Below are 12,463 nucleotides of genomic sequence, written 5' to 3'. Positions count from 1 at the left end.
CTGGCTGCCTGAGGAACCAGCCACATCACCCGTTTGGGCTCAACCCCCACTCGCCACACCCCTCCCTGAACTTGCCCAAGCCCTGCAGCTGGAGTCTGGAGGACTACCTTCCTTTCAGCAAGAAACACTGTGGAAAAACCCAGAGCTTCTTCTGTCAGTGGAGCTTAGGAAAGCCAGCTCCTGCCTTTTCCCTGGGGGCGAGGGTCCCCCTCCAGGTCCTACTGGAAGGGGCTGGCTGGGCACCCTGGAATTAGGCTTGGGGACATGCTTGGGACAGGTTGCCAGTGAAAATACAGGCCGCCCAGTTTTTGAATTTCAAATGCCCAAATAAATTTTAAAGTATAAGTTTGTCCCAAATAGTGCATGGAATATACATATGCTTAAAGTTTTTGTTGTCGCTTTTTAAACTATAATTCATATTCGGCTGTCCGTCTGGCATTTTTATTTGCTAAAGCTGGAAGCCAGAGATTGGCCTGGGACACTTGGGGCAGCCCCCGCAGTGGTGAGGCTGCTTGGGGGTCAAGAACCGGCTTGGGGTCCCGCACTCGCGTCTTCTCCCGACTGAGGGCGGCGGAAGCGTTTTGAAAGGACCGTGGGAAAGTCTCTTTCGAGAGGAAGGAGGAGTCGTGGCCTGGCTTCATTCCTGCTCACCTCCAGCCTCGCGCGCGCCTGCGGGCTTTCCCCAGCCCCGCGTCCACCTGCCGCCCACGGCAGCTCCGCACAGCTCCGGGCAGGCGCCGGCAGCTCGCGGGCTGGGAGGGGGCGGGGGGCGAGGAGGAGGGAGAGGTGGCGCCGAGTGCGCAGGCGCGGCGGGCCGGTGGGCGGGGCGCGCGCGCGCGCGCGGGAAGAAACAGCGTTGTGCGCCTGGCGTGGGCGCGAGCGCGGGCGGAGGTCGAGGCCCCGGCGGACACACGGCTGCTGGGCGTCGCTGCCGCTCCTTGTGCGAAATGGAGGGGACGGCTGTGGCTGTCTGTGAGGTGATGCCGGGAAGGGAGAGAAAGCAGAGGATAGTCTATGAGAAGCCGGGCTTTGTGAGACCTCGCGAAGTTTGGGCAGAGGGGTATGGCCTTGCCTGAGGGAGCAAAGGAAAGTTCGGGAATGATACGATTCGGGTGCAAGTCAGCCTGCCGCACACAGTGTTGTGAGGAGCAGATGAGACCCCGGGTGTGGGAGCCTTGGGCAGGGAAGCACGGGGTCCTCGGAGGGATAGTTGCTCAGCTGAGGGAACGGCCAAATACTGCCACCCCCACGTCACAGCTGAGAAAACCGAGGCTCAGGAAGTGGAACTGTTTGCCAAACAGTAGCGGACACCCGGGTCAGGGCAGGGATGCCAGCCTCAGAGGCCACATCCAGTGCCGGGAGGGCAGTGGACGGAAGGGATGGGCAACGCAGGGCGGCCGTCGGGACCAATCCTTGCTGAGGGGAAGTGGTTGTGAGCCCTCGGCCGGCCAAGGTGTGGGCGGCTTCCTGGGTCCTGTCCAGGAGCCGCTGGGTGATGGAAGGCCACACCCAGCTCAGACCACACCACGGACCAGAGAGAGGAAGGTGGGACTGAACACCTGGCTCCGCTGGCTACACTTGTTCATCTATTACAGCACTTCCACAGACATTCTCGGGTTGAATTCTTAGCTCCTGGCCTTGCAAGGGACCAGTGGTCGGCAAACTGCGGCTCGCAAGCCACATGCGGCTCTTTGGCCCCTGGAGTGTGGCGCTTCCACAAAATACCGCGGCCTGGGCGAGTCTATTTTGAAGAAGTGGCGTTAGAAGAAGTTTAAGTTTAAAAAATTTGGCTCTCAAAAGAAATTTCAATCGTTGTACTGTTGATATTTGGCTCTGTTGACTAATGAGTTTGCCGACCACTGTACTAGGCCGATGAGATAGCACCGTAAGCCTCACCAGACGGCACGTAGGGGGTCTTCAGCCTTCCTGCCGCCTTTGTTATCATCAAGGAAAGTCGGAGGATTAGATTTTACAGGCGACAGAACCTAGGAGAGAACACAGAGCTGCTGCCTCCGGGCCAGTGTTCATTTCCCATCTGCTCGCTCTCTCATTATGGGTAAAGAAGCTGCGGGGAAATCTTCACAGAGGGAGTGCAGTAAGTCACGGGATATGTGAAGGCAAGTGTTAGACTGCAAAGCCTGGAGACCATCTTTTTAAATGAACTCTGGTACAAATTAGGATCTAAGTTCCCAAGTTCTCTTACTGAGATATGAGTGTGTGTGTGTTTTTTAAAGGGGTAATCATTAGTATGGTACCTTAGTGTGGAAGTGAGCGTCCACTTTCATAAATAATAATGGAATTAAATACAATGTATTTTATTTCAAATTTATCTCTTCAAGATTGAATGTTTCATCCAGGCATCTTGGAGATCTGTTCAACTTAAAATACTGTGTGCAGTCTACTGCAGATGAACTTATTAGAAATAATGGGTAATATTTATTAAGCATTTACTATGTGCCAGGCACTGTATTAAGCAATTTGCATGTTCAGCAGTAGCCATATGTGGTTCTCATTTTTATAAATGAGGAAGCGGAGATCCAGAGAAATAACTTCCCATGGTCACGTGCTAGAATTGGGGCATCAGGATTAAAAAGGCATCTGCCTCCAGAGCCAGTGTTCTTAACTAGTATTCTGATCCTCAGAAATGTTTTTTTAATTCTTTTTTCTTTTTGTTGTTTCGATTGGACATTTTCTTTTTTTAAACATATTTTTATTGATTTCAGAGAGAAAGGGAGAGGGATAGAGAGATAGAAACATCAATGATGAGAATCATTGATTGGCTGCCTCCTGCACGCCCCCTCCTGGGGATCAAGCCTGCAACCCAGGCATGTGCGCTTGATTTGGAATTAAACCTGGGACCTGAATTAAGTCTGCAGGCCAAGGCTCTGTCCACTGAGCCAAACCGGTTAGGGCTGACCCTCAGAAATGCTGATTTAATGAAAGGCAAAGATCAGTCATAACTTAATGTTCTATTTTATTTGGGAAGAAAAAAAGAGACAGAAAAACAAACTCCTACTTATTTTTTCAAATTATTATTTCCAGATGAATTAATTTTTTGAATAAAGCAATTTAGTGTCTCCACTTCCTGTCTTGTTGGGCATTGTGTTGAATTTAACTGTCTCTTTTATGTCACTCCCCTAAGTTATTTCTTCTGTTTAGACAGAATGCTTTGTTCTGAACAAATGTAAATCTGACATTTTGCAAGCAAGATTATTATTTTTTGAAATTAAACTATTAACTATCATATAATTTTATTACCATGATTTCTAAAGAAGATTGTGTTTTCTTTGAATTATGCCCTTTTCAGATTTTGAAATATTTAATAATTCACTGGAAGTGTGAAACAGCAAAGGGAGCATTGCTAGAAGGACAGCTAGTGATTTCCATAGAAGCATTAAATTCTAAGCAGCAGGAAAATACTCTTCATTGTGTAACAACTAGTAAGTGGAGGAAGAAAAATGTTGATTTTTCTACCTTTGATTTTCATGATTTATGTTATAGTTTATTTTAAAAATTCAATTAGTCATAATCTTTTATGTTATCACTTCAGGGTTGTTTCATAGTTAAAAAACTTAAATGATTATGTAATAAGTATCTGCTAATAGGTTTACAAATGTGTCATAGAAGAGAACTGAGTAGAATGACTATCACAGGATCATTTATTTTACTGGCTTAAGGTAAAATTGCTCAGAAATAATCTCACTCTTGCTTTTGGTTTTCACCTCCTCTTTTACAGCAAAATGATATTGCATTGAATTTTATCTCCTTTCTTTCATGTCTAGCCTTTAGTAGTTGGAAAAGCCAAAAAATAGTGGAGGAAGAAAAGAAATAAAATGATGAATAGTGCAAACTTTGACAATCCTAACTTGTAGTTAGTTTGAAAATACATATCTCTTCCATTTGGCACTTATTCTTTTGCCATTTTGCCTAAACTTTTGAGAGAAGCTAATGCATTGAGTGACTCTGAAACTAATTTTCTTGAACTTGTAAAGTGATAACTTCGTTGTTTGTCTGGGTTTTTGGTGTGTGTGTGTGTGTGTGTGTAGATTTATTGAAGGATACTTTGGAATGAAGTTGTCCCATAAACCTTAGAGGAGTCAGTCACCCTGAGTCCACCAGTTGAGATTGGGTAGTACTTTAGGCTTTACAAGACATTTTCTCACCTGAACTGTAATCACATGTCTTCTCTTTGTGTACCTATCAGTAAACATCCTCAAGAGAGGTATGATAGGTTGGTTTGCTTCTACTCTACATGAACTCCACTCTGACTGGACGTAGTTTCCACCATTCATGAGAGAGATGGTTAGCTATGTGGCTAGGGTGATGTTGGTCTATATATGGTTGTATTAGATTATGCATTGATTCTAATACAGTAAACTGTTGCTAAGGTAGCACACTTGATTTCACTCAAAGCAAAGACTTGAGTCACAATATCTTTTGGCAAGAAACCCATTCCAAAGGTATTTTGAGCCTAATGGATTTCCTCAGCCCATCTAGTATAGGGAGCATTTCTCTGGACTGTCTGATCTTTCTGTACTTATTTTCTTTCTTTCTTTTTTTAGTAGGAGGAAAGGTGATATATGCTTCTCACAAAATATTCCAACATTACAGAAGTATATATTATGGAAAGTGAGACTTTCTGATAATCTTACCTCTTGTGATAATTATTAAATAACATTCAATATACACTGAGTGGCCAGATTATTATGATCTCTGAATGCATAATAATCTGGTCACTCAGTGTATATCCTATATAATAAAAGGCTAATATGCAAAGTGTCCCCTCGACCAGGAGTTCGACCAGCAGGCAGGCCGGCCAACCGCTCATGTCCCCTCCCCCTGGCCAGGCTGACTGGACCCCACCCATGCACGAATTCATGCACCAGACCTCATATATATATATATACTGAGTGGCCAGATTATTATGCATTCAGAGATCATAATAATATATTCTTCTAGATCATAAGTGTATATTCTTCTAGATTTTTTCTATTCACATGGTCATAGTCTCACCAGGTGGATAGAAAGCCAGATTGTTAGCATTCTGGGATTGAGAGGGGTTGAGTATCTCAGCATTCAGTGTTTATATTCTCTCAATCCATTTTTTTTTAATACAACTTTGGTTATCACTCCAGAGACCCATGTTCTATCTTTTTTAAGGAATAACTTCTCCCTCACTGCCCCCCAACCAAGGTTAGAGAGGGCCATTCCCTAGAATGCTGAATGGAGGAGGGAATCTAAAGATCTGACTACTTCCTAATTCATTTTATTTTCAGCCAACCTCTACTTCCAGAGGTTCCTGATACTGCTATTCCTGAGTCTTTGGGGATTTTGTTGTATACTTTGGGCATACATCTCATTTTCTGGCTTATAATTCAATTTGTCATGTCCCCTAAATCCTTTCTGCTTTTAGTTTCAGAATTTTATTACAGTCATCTTTGTGTCTTATTCTTTATCCTTGTAGCTTATTCCTTTTAAAAAATCCCATTTTTATTTGTTTTATTCATATTTCAGGAGAGAGTAAAAGACATGTATGTTCAATCTGTCATCTTTACCAGAAAGTGTGATGTGGTGTCTTTGGTCTGAAATATTTGATGCTGGAGAACCATATATTACTTATGTAGGGCTGCTGTAACAAAGTACCACAAACTGGGTGTCTTAAAACAAAATAAATGTATTCTCTCACAGTTATGGAGCTAAAAGTCCAAAATCAAAGTATCAGTAGGTTTGGTTCCTTTTTGGAGGCTCTGAGGGAGAAATCTATTCCATGTCTCTCTCCTAGATTCTGGCAGGCCCTTGGTGTTTCTTGACTTGTAGACACATCACTCCAGTCTCTGCATCTGTCTTCACCTGATGTTAATCTGTGTCTATGTCTTCTTATAAGGATACCACTGGGATTTAGAGTCACCTTAATCTGGTACCACCTCATCTTAACTTGATAACATCCACAAAGACCCTATTTCCAAATAAAGACATATTCACAAGTACTGGGGCTTTCCAGACTGGTGTTGCTCAGTGGTTGAGCATTGACCCATGAACCAAGAAGTCACTGGTTCAAGTCCTGGTCAGGGCACATGCCCGGGTTGCAGGCTCAATACCCAGTAGGGGCATGCAAGATCGATGGTGTTTGTCTCTCATCAATGTTTCTCTCTATCCCACTCGCTTTCTCTCTTTCAAAAAAAGTTAATTAAAACATATTTTTTTAAAGTGACAGGTACTGGGGCTTAGTTCTTCAAAATCTCTAAAAGAGGCACAAAATTCAACTTTACAATAAACCAGCAAATTTTATTCTGGAATGATCCATCCACGAGAAGCTGAGAAATGCTTACATGGTTTCTTTCCATCAGTAATTGTTGAAGGCTTTAACAAGTGTTATTTGTTACATTGTTTCCCACCATGTGTGTTCCAGGATGTTTATATGAGTTAGGAGAAAGGAGCTATGTAGTCATCTACATTTGGGGAATGCCAGTTAAAATCAACGAGTTTTTTTTTCTAATTACAGTTTACAACATTATTTTGTATTGGCATCAAGTATACAGCATAGCAGTTAGACAATCATATACTTTACAAAGTGGAATCTAAAGTGTCATTACTTTAGATCTTCTCAAAGCCTTTGATGCCATTGTGGACTATGAATCATTCAAAACGGGTTATGTATAGTATTTCCTAAACATATTTGACCTTATAGTTCTTAAAAAAAATTTTTTAAGATCATTTGTTCTGAAGAGGGAATTTTGGGGAATGCTGTTGCTCTAAAAATGTGTTCTACAAATTAATCTCTACTGTCATCTTTGCATTTGAATGACAGTACTTTAATACAGAAACAAGTATAGCTGAAAATTGGGGGATGGATGAGTGTAGGATGATTGTTTTCCTTAAGCACGTGCACCAAAAGTGTCCATTTTCAACAGTTGTTGACATGATACTTGTTAAAACTAAGAAAAGGTGTTAGAAGAAAAAGTGTGACATGCAATTGAAAAATATCATGAAATGCTGCAAGACATACAAATTTTGTTAATTTTTCTAGTTAATGTTCTAGCTCCTCACAAATCACTAGTATAGATCTACTCCTACATGCCATCCCTGTCCCAAAGACCCACTCTTCTTCATGATATGGCCAGTGTATGCCTGTGAGGAACACTAGGAAAAAAAATAGATGATTGTCTCTTATTAAATGTTCTATGCTACTTGGACTTATGCCTTTTGAAGTATGTACCATTTGTCCAGATCATTCAAAATCTAGAGATCTAGGACATTGCTTATCTAATAGAACTTTTTGTGATAATGGGAATGTTCTATATCTGTGTTAATCAGTACAGTAGCCATTAGTCACATTCTCAACCTTTTTTTCCTGCTTAAAGAATACAACTTTCTTGAGGGATAGACACATTTGGCAGTGATTATTAGATTCTTAATTATCAGATCACATTTTTCAGTGAGAGGACATGTTCAATTTGGAAAAAAACCTCTATGTAGTTCTCATCTTTTTTCCCTTCTTAGGGTATGCTTTTTCTTTCACCTTCTTCCCTTGAAGAATTATTGCTCCAAATGTCCTAATGTTCCAATTTAGAACTCTATATACAGAGAATTCTTACCTGGTAGTCTAGTAAAGTATTCTCTACTAAAGAGTAAATTGGTTAAAAGAAAGCCAAAAAATTTTATTGAATCTTACACTGGAATATGGGTTATTGGCATGATATACTCTGTTTACAGCTACAGTTTACAGTCTTCCTAAATTCCTTTCCTACTGGGAATAGTAATACCCAACGAGGCAGTACTGGTGTTGAATATAAGTGAAAATACCTGCTATTTGGCCCCATCTCCAAGAAGTTATTCTGCCCTCAAACAGTCATGTGGTCTCATAATTTTTCTCTGATGCCTCCATTTTTATTGAACTCATTAGTAGTGGTCACCTATTTTATGTTGTGTCTATAAGCAGTGTTTTTAGGCTCCCATTTGATTCTTTAGATAAAACCCATTTAATTGTTTTATTTATTATATTTTCTTGTTTGTTTTTTATAGTTGCTTCTGCAGGAAGCATTTATGGTGGTTTGGTCTACAGGAACTTCCTAAAAGGTAAAGAATTACCCATTTTCCATGAAACTAAAAGCCATGTAGAGTATAAGGGAATGGTTTTATTTTCATTGTTAATACTAGAGAGAAGATAATGAGTTGAGTATAGTTTATGGAATAATCACCTATTTATTTTGTTTATACAAACATTAAGACAGTTTGTTTCATTGTGACTTAATTGTTATTTTAAAAATCAAAGCAACTATATGCATATTTATTTAATCATATTTTTATAGTCTTGTGATAAAGTGGAGATGGCTTTTGTCCAAAGAGGAGGTACACAATAAAAATTGAGTGTTAATCACATTTAGTAGCCAACTTTAGCCTGTTTTCTCTTCAGCTGTTAGGATTCTTAATACTAACAACATGCACTCAATATTGCTATTTATTCTTACTAATTAGCAACAGAAATGACTCATTGAAGCTCACAAAGGAAATTGTCCAAAACCAGAATTTGAATCCCTTATCTTTCTAGATTATGCATCAGTCATTATGCCTTTATTACTATTGTTATTTATTTAGCATTCCTGTAATATTATTTTCAAACTGATTTAAATTGGTCCATTCACAAATCTTTACATTCTTTAATTAGCTTCATCAGGAAGTCTCTGATGGCTGATTCATTAACCATCAGATTTTCTGATGCTAAAGAATTATGTACTTATACAAAATTAACTGTGTGCCTCTGAATTTAGTTCATTAACTACGTTTTATCTATTTCATTGCTCAGTTGATTTCTCTGCCTAAAAGAAGGTCTGACCTCTCTTTAGGGAAACTGTATATTGTAGAGCCATTCAACATCAGTTTCCTTTACTTTTCAATCTATTCTATCAGGGTTGTATGTGGAATACTTCAGATCAATTCCTATACAAACAGGCTCATATTTCTGGGTGTTTTATTTATGCTGGATTAATAAACAATAACCAAGGAAAACTCCCTATTTTCCTACTCTTTAATGGTATGTGTTCCGTTTTTTGTTTTCTTTCTTCTTTGGTCCCTAACTAGTTATACTTTTATCCAGTAAACCTTTAGTGAACATTTATCTTGTCACAAGGAAGTCATAGGGAGAGGTAGCTCTGAAAGTAAAATACAATGCTGTGAGTACTATTATGGAGGTATGTATGTTCAAGGTGCTTATTTGGTAACTTAGAAGATATTTTCCTAGGCCTTGCCCAGGTAGCTCAGTTGGTTAGAACATCATCCCAATATGCCAAGGTTGTGGGTGTGATCCCTGGTCAGGTCACATACAAGAATCAACCAATGGCCCTGGTTGGGTGGCTCATTTGGTTGGAGCATTGTCCCATACACCAAAGGGTTGCAAGTTCAATTCCCAGTCAGGGCACATATCTGGGTTGTGGGTTCCATCACAAGTCTGGGCTCATGCGGGAGGCAGCCAATCAATGTTTCTCTCATACATTTATGCTTTTTTCTGTTTGTCTCCCTTCCTCTCGCTCTAAAAATCAATGGAAACATATAATCGGGTGTGGATTATAAAGTTAAAAATATAACCAATGAATATATAAATAAGTGGAACAACAAATCGATCTTTTTTTCTCTCCCTTTCTCTCTAAAATAAATAAATAAATATTTTTAAAAGAAGATATTCTTCTAAAGTTCAGTCACCATTATGACTTTCTTCCCTTCATTATTCTGCATCATTATTCTACATTTACTTCAGATAGCTCTAATACTTTTGAGTCTTTAACGATCATTTCTATGCTAATGAAACTTATTTTTTCCCCTTTCTATTACTAACGTGTTTCTGGCTTTTATTGTCAATTAGGCTATTATTCCATTTGAAAGTTCCTCTGAAAAATCATGTGTGACATGTCTAAAAAGAGATTCATTTTCTAGAAAACTAATTTGCTGTATAATATCTGCATTTCTTTCAGTGATATAGCACTAACATTCTCAAAATTCTACAGGCTTCAAGTTTTGGCTTTTTTTTTCCTGCTCCATTATCTAATCGAATTGATTTTTTTGTTAATTCTGCTTTTTATACTATAGAATTATTATATATTAAATTATATATTAATTAAAACAGAGCTTTATGTTCCTCCTGATTGCTTATTAGAATAAAAAAACCTCCAACCAGATTTGAGGTCCTCTGTCAATTAGAATAATCTTCTATACTTTGAAGGATGATGCTCATTAAGATAAATTCTTTTGTTTAAAAATTCTTATTATTTTATATTAATATATATTATGCTGCATTATATACTTGTCTATGTAGAAATCCATTTATATATTTATTTATATGCTTATCCATTTATGTAGAACCACTTCAATCATAAATATCTATTTGGTGAAACATGATGGTTTTAGTTTGCCCTTTTGCCCAGGTCTAGAAGCTACTTCCTATCATGTCCTTACTCTAGTGAAGAAAAGATGAAAAGAAAGAGTAGAAGAGAATGATGAGATGGGGAAATATGAAAAAAGCCATATATAGGTCTCTATTTTGTTGTTTCTTTCTTGCCTCTTTTATTGATATTATTTTGATTGATTTTATCTCATTTTTCCTTTTTATTGAATTTACTGGGGTGACACTGATTAACTAAATTATACATATTTCAGGTGTACAATTCCACAACACATCATCTGTACACTGTATTGTGTGTTCACCACCCCATGTCAAGCCTCCTTCCATCACCATTTATCTTCCCTATACACTCCTCCACCTTCTTCCACACCCCTCTCCCCATCCCCCACCCCCGTCATCACATTTATCTTTTTAAATATTTCCTCAAGTTCTAGCCAGTTTGGCTCAGTGGATAGAGCATTGGCCTGTGGACTGAAGGGTCCCGGGTTCTCTTCTGGTCAAGGGCACATGCCCAGGTTGCAGGTTTGATCCCCAGTAAGGGGCGTGCAGGAGGCAACAGATCAATGATTCTTTCTCATCATTGATGTTTCTGTTTTTCCTCTCTCCCTTCCTCTCTGAAATCAATAAAAATACGTTTAAAAAATAAAATAAATATCTCCTCATTCCCATGTTTATTGGCATAATTTAACTCTTTACTAAAATGCAGTTTGGCATTCATTTTAAAAATATTCTAGTGTTTGTCCCAAGTCAGAAAATGTATGGCCTTTTTTATTATAATTATTCAAAACACTAATAAGAATTAACAGCCCTTGAAAATAGGGGAGATAGCTTTGCTGTTGATATATGGTTATGATAGTTCAGTTTTTGCTTTAATCCTGTACTTCACCCTTTTGGCATCACAGAGCCTATTTTCAAAAAGTTTAGTTTTGTTTATAGTCTTTGTTAATTTGTTGGGAAAGGAAATGAGGAGTGATGCTTTTTGTACATTAGATTGACAAGTCCAGGCTTGCTCAACATTGAGTGAGAAACTCTCAATGGTGAACTCTTGGATGTCTGACTTTTTAATTTTTAAATCTGAGATTCTCATATTCAAAAATTGAAAAGCTATTATTTTATATCTTCCAAGATCAACAACTCTAAGTGCAGTACATATCTAACACTTTTTCCCTCAGGAGCTCATTTTGTAGACATGATCTCATTCATTCTTGAGAGGTAGGTCAGACTGAAGTATTATCACCATTTCTGTTTCAGTAATGGGGAAACTGAGATTTATCTCAGCTTCATATTTAGAAGTAAAGAAGAGTTTGTGGACTCATAGGTCATTGGTTACCCTGTAAATCCATACTTAATCTTCAAGCTTTTGATATGTTCTAAACAGTCTCTTACTGCCAGATCTGCATAACACATGACAAGATTTTATAAAGAGAAGATTAAGTGAAGGTCAAAATAAATTAAAATAAATGAATTTGTTTTCCTTTGCTTCCTTAATATTTCTTTACTCCTTTCCCTATTAAGGTTATCTAATCGTACCTCACTATTGAGAAATGTTCAAGATTTTATGTGAATTTTGTTATATTTATTCCTATTATAGTTTTTGTTGCTATTACCAGTGGTATTCATTTTTAATTTTGATTGTTTATCTGTAGATTCTCTTAGATCCTCTATATATAGGCAATCAAAGCATCTTTAAATTATGACAATTTTGTCAAAACTATTTTTCTTTGCTCTGTTTTGGGTATTTTCAAATGTCATAATTTCTGCCTTACAGTGTTATTATTATTTTTTTTTTTGCTTTCAACTGTTAATTGTATGTTGTAAGATTAAATTTTGCTTGTGGGGGTCAAGATACAAAACTCTTGCATCTTAATAGATTTGGTAGTTCTGCGCTTCATCCCCACTTATATGACATGGCTTTATGGCCCTCATTCTGCATCATTGATGCTGCTGCTATCATTACTTGGCTTTAACTAGCCCTCAGGTAAGCAGGCAGCACATGTCTGGTCTTTGTTTTTGTTTTGGTTATCAGATCTCCTATGTATGGCCTGTGTGGCTCTTGCTCTTAAACTTATA

At 38.6% G+C, this 12,463-nt stretch overlaps 1 protein-coding gene across 1 annotated transcript in view; it reads left to right on the top strand.

Annotated features, from left to right (window-relative positions):
* The first annotated feature begins 897 nt into the window (after positions 1–897).
* TOP6BL (TOP6B like initiator of meiotic double strand breaks) overlaps positions 898–12,463 on the top strand; it is a 48,947-nt gene continuing 37,381 nt past the window's right edge. Inside the window, exons 1-3 of the mRNA XM_080641543.1 lie at positions 898–977; positions 3,308–3,440; positions 8,023–8,076. Of these exons, the coding sequence (XP_080497669.1) occupies positions 948–977; positions 3,308–3,440; positions 8,023–8,076 (217 nt within the window). The 5' untranslated portion in view covers positions 898–947. The remainder of the gene's footprint in view (positions 978–3,307; positions 3,441–8,022; positions 8,077–12,463) is intronic.

The sequence above is a fragment of the Plecotus auritus genome (assembly GCF_963455305.1).
Source record: "Plecotus auritus genome assembly, chromosome: 9".
Lineage (NCBI taxonomy): Eukaryota > Metazoa > Chordata > Mammalia > Chiroptera > Vespertilionidae > Plecotus > Plecotus auritus.
The sequence above is the reverse complement of the archived record's forward strand: the minus strand, read 5'-3'. Positions and strand labels throughout refer to the sequence as shown.